This window comes from Neltuma alba, unplaced genomic scaffold (assembly GCF_004799145.2).
Source record: "Neltuma alba isolate B1F8T4 unplaced genomic scaffold, ASM479914v2 tig00005973_pilon, whole genome shotgun sequence".
Taxonomy (NCBI): domain Eukaryota; kingdom Viridiplantae; phylum Streptophyta; class Magnoliopsida; order Fabales; family Fabaceae; genus Neltuma; species Neltuma alba.
In genome coordinates this window covers 21,347-28,411 of record NW_021634302.1, presented here as the reverse complement: position 1 = coordinate 28,411, position 7,065 = coordinate 21,347, and the positions used below count along the sequence as shown (strand labels likewise).

General features: G+C 34.5%; 1 protein-coding gene across 2 annotated transcripts; it reads left to right on the top strand.

Annotated features, from left to right (window-relative positions):
* Nucleotides 1–2,223: 2,223 nt before the first annotated feature.
* LOC114749190 (alpha/beta hydrolase domain-containing protein WAV2) lies at nt 2,224–6,463 on the top strand. 2 transcript variants are annotated; one of them, XM_028937680.1, is made up of 8 exons: nt 2,224–2,698; nt 3,699–3,734; nt 3,828–3,906; nt 4,029–4,083; nt 4,182–4,298; nt 5,131–5,295; nt 5,557–5,800; nt 6,150–6,463. In XM_028937680.1, the coding sequence occupies exons 1-8, from the start codon at nt 2,461–2,463 to the stop codon at nt 6,161–6,163; spliced, it is 948 nt and encodes a 315-aa protein (XP_028793513.1). In that variant the 5' UTR covers nt 2,224–2,460; the 3' UTR covers nt 6,164–6,463. The 2 variants fall into 2 exon arrangements, with proteins under 2 accessions (XP_028793513.1, XP_028793512.1); XM_028937679.1 differs by having other exon boundaries at nt 2,229–2,698; nt 6,076–6,463.
* The last annotated feature ends 602 nt before the right edge of the window (nt 6,464–7,065 follow it).

The following is a 7,065-nucleotide window of genomic DNA, read 5'->3' as shown; positions in this document are numbered from 1 at the left end:
AATCACATTATTTATAACTTGTGGATAATATAAAGCTCATTATATATATATATATATATATTACTTTATTACAATATTCTAAACATTGATATTAACTTGACGTGACGGTCTAATTAAAAAAGAATCAAGAACTTCACCGGAAAAAAAAATTCAAGGAATGCATAATTACCGTCTCAGAAACTTATATATTTAGAATGATTTATTAAATTGTGCTAATTAATTTATTACCATTAAATATAAAATCTTATATTTGACTAACTATTATAGTGTCAGAAAATCATGCATATAATTTCCCAAAAATAAGGAACATAATCCTATGAAATGTCAAATGGGTAAGAAGTTTTCTCCAATTACATTATATATATATATATATATATATATATTCAAGATCATGATTTTTTTTTAATTTTACATAGTTTAAACTTTAACCTACATACGTACACAAATATAACCTAGGATTTCATCTAAACATAATGGCTGGCATTGCTGCTGGAGCAACTATCCTCATTTAACTGATTAACAACACATATCATTACTTTGAATGAAACTAAACAAAGTTTTATTTTGGAAGATCGAAGAAATTATAGGGCTTGGATCAAACTTTTTAAATTGTTTTTTTAGTTGATATATACTTAAATAATCTCTTAAAATGAGGATAATGCATCGTGAATGGTCGGGATAGCTCAACTAGTAGAGCACAGGATTGAAAATTCTCATGTCACCAATTCAGATATGGTTTGTGACACATGATTAATTTGTATGATTATCTATGAACATGGGTCAACGTACATATTTCTCAATAGAAGATCATCATACATATTTATCTGTCTAGGTGCCTGGAGATATACTCTTTCTAGATGAATAAAGAATGTGTATGTTTATGTATATAGAAAGTATGTCAAAAAATAACTTATTCCTTCCCCCCTCCAAGACTCCCAAAAAGAATGTTAATACTTCTTCAATAATATTCAAAAAGTTAAATTAATTGGTTGAAAAATCCAAAAGTCTAGTTTAGGGAAATTGAGGGGTAGAACTAGCCAAATTGTTTGCTCGAAAATTATGATTTTAATTTTGTTTAGAAATTTTTTATGTATTTAAAAATATATGATGAATTACCTATTGTACTGTGGGTTTAGCGATTAAAAAGGATTGGACACTCTCACAAAAAAAAAAAGAGAATTCAATTCCTAAAATTGTAGCTAACATAGCTAAGCGAAGCGAGAGTACTACCGGCATGAGAATTAATGATGTAAAAAATACATGATGAATTGGTCTTTTCACAAGCTGTGAATGAACTCTTTTTTACAAAAATTGGGAAATACATTTTATAATTAGATCAAAACTACAATCAATAATTCTCATTTGAAATGCACAAACATGTCAAATACTACCTTCGATCCTAATTATAAGAGCCAATTGATTAATTTGAGGAAATTAAGAAAAGAAGTTAAATTAGTTATTTGTAATAAATATTTATTGTCTTTCCTAAAATATTCTTACTAATCAAGTATATTAGCTAAAACTATAATTATTAGAAGGACTATCTTAAAAAAATTAAGTAAATATGAGAGAAAAAATAGATTGGGGTCTTATATTTAAGACCAATATAAAATCAAACAAGACTTTATATTAAGAACCGGAGTAGTATAAGATAAATGAATATGACAGTTTGTATTTTCGGCTTTCTTGCAGCAATCGGTAAGCTAATTACTCCTCCGGTCCTTATTATAAGACCCAATTTGACTTTTTATTTGGTCCTAATTATAAGACCCAATCCATTTTCTTTCTTATATTTATGCATTGTTTTCTAAGATAATCCTTCTAATAATGATAGTTTTAGCCAATATACTTAATTAGCAAGGATATTTTAGGAATAACAACACTTATTTATTATAAATAACCAACTTAACTTACTTCCTTAATCTCCTCAAATAAATCAATTGGGTCTTATAATTAGGACCGGAGGAGTATTTATTACATTCTTTAGCCCCAGAAGAAGAAAAAAAATAACTATTTCATTTCATTCATTTTAGAATCAGTACATTAAAGTACCAACTAGATCTCAGTTTAACATGTTTAATTGTCGAAGTTAAACATGTTCTTCAGTCTCACCATCAAAATTGAGCTTTTCTTCAATTCACAAACCTTAAAACTATTTAAGAAGCTAAGAACTTTCTCCTTCAATTTTTTCTTTCATAAAAGAAAGTGTGACTTTATTAATCTTCTGCCGTGAATTTTGATCCTGCGAGGCCACAAATACCATCGAATTCGCCCTATTCGCTTGACGTTTCCCGAGAAATCAGCTTCAAACTCCAATCCCTCTCAATTTCTTCTCTCCTCACCTTGCTTTCACAAAAACACAAACACAGACGCCCTTTTTTCCCCCCCTTCTGCCACAAAACGAGGTGAGAATAAAGTGCGTGGTTTACGACGTCGCCATAGACTGGAAAGAATCAGAGAATGGTTTCCTATGTTAACATTCTGCTGTACGGAGTTGGGGGCTTAGTGGTGGCCGGTATGGCATTGCTGGTGGCGTTGCAGGAGAAGCTTGTGTACGTGCCCGTCGTGCCTGGCCTCACCAAATCCTACGCCATCACTCCCGCTCGCCTCAGGCTCACTTACGAGGACATCTGGCTCAGATCCTCCGATGGCGTGCGTCTTCACGCCTGGTTCATCAAGCTCTTACCTGAGTGTCGAGGTTTGATCTGACTGACTCACTGGGTTCAATTTTTTTTTTTTTTGCCAAACCTTTTGTTTCGCCTTGCCAATTTAAGTAATTTCGTTCTGATTGGTTTGGTGAAGAAATGAATGTTCTTGACTGAGGGAGTTAAGATGTGGATTTTGGCCCTTCTGGGGATACGAAGTTTAGCCTACTTTAAATTTGTCAGCTTTGAGCTCAATTTGGGGCTAGGATACAGGATTTAGGTTGTTTCGCGCTCGACTAAATTAATACAAATCGATTTGGATTTACATTTTTCTGAAATTTGCTTTGGGTTAGAGATATCTGGCTTATTTTGTTGTAGTTTTAGCTGGGTAAATGATTTAGCGTCTGCTTTGTTTTGGGCGTGCATTTGAAACTTAGATGTGCTATTTGGCATTTTATTTCTCAGAGTTAACTGAATATGGGGAAGTCAGTATCTTCTTGGAATGAAAGTTTTGGGGTGGACTGCTGTTGATTAAATGAAGCAGGCTGTGTTGCGTTTGGTTAAATGGAATAATCTCAAATTGGATTCCCTTCCCTTTTACATGTGCTTCTTTTAGAATTTAAATAATACTTACTGTGTCAGTGACCTATGGTCTTGGGTCACATCTTCTCGTCTTATGCATCAAAAGACTTGGTTGAAGGTCTTATTTTCGTCACTTTTATAACTATGCAGTCTAAACTTACCGCCTTGACTGTTCTAATTTAGTTTTCTTCCCTCTTTTGGATAATGCGGTGCTAATTTAATAGGCTACAAACTAGTCATAGAATAATAGGCCAATAGTGATCAGAACAACAGAAGGAACAAATTAATGTTCAACGTTTGAAAGTACAAATTCTTGGATGTAATTAGATCTAAATGCACCATGATGCAAGCTTTTGCGTTTGGTATGTTTTCTGTTAATTGAACCATTTGGTACTTTCTGTATGTTCATCAATTTACTGTTATAATAGATGCTGTTCTTAGAGGTTTTATATCCTCATGTTTCATTTACAGGTCCAACCATTTTGTTTTTCCAAGAAAATGCTGGAAGTATCCTTCATATGCTTTTTTATTTTTAATCTATACATCTTCACTTGATCAGGTTCATTATGCTTTTTAGAGGCCTTGACTACTGGCTTTTAGATATTGCTCATCGTCTTGAAATGGTGCGCATAATGTTGCAGCGGTTAAATTGCAATATTTTCATGCTTTCATACCGAGGGTATGTGCTAGTACCTCAATGTTATTATTTCATCACCTTATCTTTAACAGATTGATGCCTTCTAAAATGCACATGCAACTTTCTCTCTAGATTGGTACTAATATATCATTGGACTAAAACAGTTATGGAGCAAGTGATGGCTATCCTTCACAGCATGGTATTACTATGGATGCTCAGGTGTGCACAGGCATGCTTAATTTATTGATATCCTTATTTCAGTTGTCAATCTATTTCTCATAGATGTTTGCCATTGTGAATAACCTCTTTGTTCTCAGGCTGCATTAGACCATCTTTCTCAAAGGGACGATGTTGACACATCTAGAATAGTTGTATTTGGAAGGTCACTTGGCGGCGCTGTTGGAGCTGTGCTAGCAAAAAATAACCCTGATAAGGTATCTGTCTAGTAAACTTTGCACTTTTCTTTTGTTGTAGCCATTTCAGGATTCGTGAGTTTTTAGTTTACTTTTTTGCCATTGACAGCAATTTGTAGTGTGGGAATTTGGTCATCACTCTGAATCTCGATATGTTAAGCTACTATTTACTTATACCCTGCTAGATTGACAAGGGGAATTGTATGGAAATTCTCTATCAAGTAGCTCCAACCAGGTTTCTGAAATAGAACTGCAAGAGTTTTATAGCTGTATATGGATTTATAGCAATTCTCTATCAAGTAGGTCCAGCCAGGTTTCTGACATAGAATTGCAGGATTTTTATAGTTTTATATGGATTCATGACTTGTTTAATGATTATCTGAGAAATTTTATTCCTCTTACCCTGCCACTCTCCCCCCCCCCGGGGGTGCCAACACCCACCCTGCAATAAACTAACAAATGAAAGAGTTGTACGGGCACTAACAGTATCATCTTTAAATGTCATTCATCATTCTGTTGTTTAAAAATATCATTTTGCCAACCAGTGAGCATTTTACTTTATGATGGAGTTTTTATCATGACGTATTTTACTAGCATTTTGGTCTTTAGGGAAGTATTCATTTTGAACTTTACTTTCAGAATATATTCAACTTGAGTAGTTTAACATACAGTCGTCATTTCTTTTTTTGTATTCATTATATTGTACTTACCATTGAGCGAGTCATGAAAACAAAGGACTGATGCAATCTTGGATCCTACCTTTTTAGATTCATCCCTCCTTGTTATTATCAACAAGAGCTTGTTCATGCCCCTGTAGTTTACAAATATTTTTGGCCTTCTTTCTGCATCATAGGTTGCGGCACTGATACTGGAGAATACTTTTACATCAATATTGGATATGGCTGGTGTTTTATTACCTTTTCTGAAGTGGTTTATTGGAGGAAGCAGCTCTAAAGGTCTTAAAATTCTCAATTTTCTTGTACGCTCTCCATGGAATACTGCTGAGATTGTTGGCCAGGTGAGGAATACTTCCATTTTCATATTTCTCCTGTATGTATAAGATATGCATTTATTCACTTGCTTTTGCGAGGTTTAGAAGTGAGGTTAAAGCCCCTCAAGTCCATGGAGGATGCTGATTTTCGATTTTAGAATTTCTTATTTATCTCAATAAAAAGTATCATTCAATGTTTTGCTTCCAAGCCATTTTTCTTTTATGTGTCTCTTGCTGGATTTGCAAGTTTGGGCCTCACCTTTTTTCTAAATACTATGTTAATGCCAGGTTAAGCAGCCCATCCTTTTTCTCTCGGGGTTGCAAGATGAGATGATCCCACCATCACATATGCGAATTCTCTATGCCAAGGCAGCTGCTCGTAATAATCGATGTCTCTTCGTGGAATTTCCTACTGGCATGCATATGGACACATGGCTAGCTGGTGGCGATAACTACTGGAAAACAATTCAGGACTTCCTTGAACAGCATGCTTCAGGGGAAAGGGAAAGCAGTTCAACTACAAACAGTAACGGTAATATTTTCCTCAGACTATTTTCATTTTCAACCATAGGATGGATTAGGAAATCAAGACACCTTTGCTGAATACAACAATTAAATGAATTTTACCCAATCTTCCCTTTCAAAAGACTTTACCATGTTTTATGCTCTTATTCAAACTTCATGAAACTGAAACCATTCTTGTGAACAATAATGTTGCTCCATTTTAACACCAGCTCTAAACCAACCACCATTGTTGCATGCTTCCCTTTTGAATTCTCAATCAATTGTTGTTTACACTGCTTCCAGATATTGGGGCGAGGTGATTGGCTATAAGTAGATTATTTCGATGATAGTAATTCGCTAACTAAGGATTCAAACAGTTTCTGCCCTATGAAGTTATACCCGCCTTGAGCTCTCTGTGATGCCGGTGCCTGCCGCTCCAAGTCAGACTTTTTCATGGCACAATTTGGGTTGTGGATTACAGAACTTGGAAGATGTGAGGCAATTTATGATTCCTTTTTCTTTAATGTACTGCTACCTGATGGGGTCTGGATCCCTGCTGAACTCTGACAGATGACAATATTATATATAAAATTTTGCCAAAGGTAATATGTATCTTAGCCTCATGTTTGTCTATATACCTTTTGTTTTCCTTACGTTTTCACACTATAGATTCCAAAGCACACTTGGGCTATTATGGTGTCTACTATTCAACTTAGATTCTAATGCAGGCGCACCCTGCCCCATAATGTCTATTTTGTTTGTTTCATTTGATTCTTATGAAAAAATTTTGAATGCCTCTGTTTGAATCAATATATAATCTTACCTGCCTTGAGGATATGAAAACTCTGGTTTGTGAACCGCATATGAGTCTCATGAACGTTGCTGTCAAATGATCATTGGACCCTTTGGTGAAGTAATTCACAAGATTGTTATTGTTTCCTATTATTTTAAAACAGCTGGAAATTTCATCAAATTTTTCCTTGCTACTGATGCTTGAATGCTTATTAATATGCATATGGACCCATGTATAAATACTGCATGCTTGTTGTCTGTAATCTATGAAACATAAATTGATTTTGATTTGTCTTCAAAATAGAGGCACCCATGTCCAGGGGTAGAAACTCCACTTATGATCCATTTAAATAGGATAGTGTAAAATATATTGCAATCCTGACTTGATCTGAAGATTGGGTGGAATACCTCAATTTCTTAAAACATCTGAAAAGAGTACTCTTGCAAGGTGTTTGATGTTAGGATTTTTCCCCCTAGAAACACTATATAAGTGGAAATTGC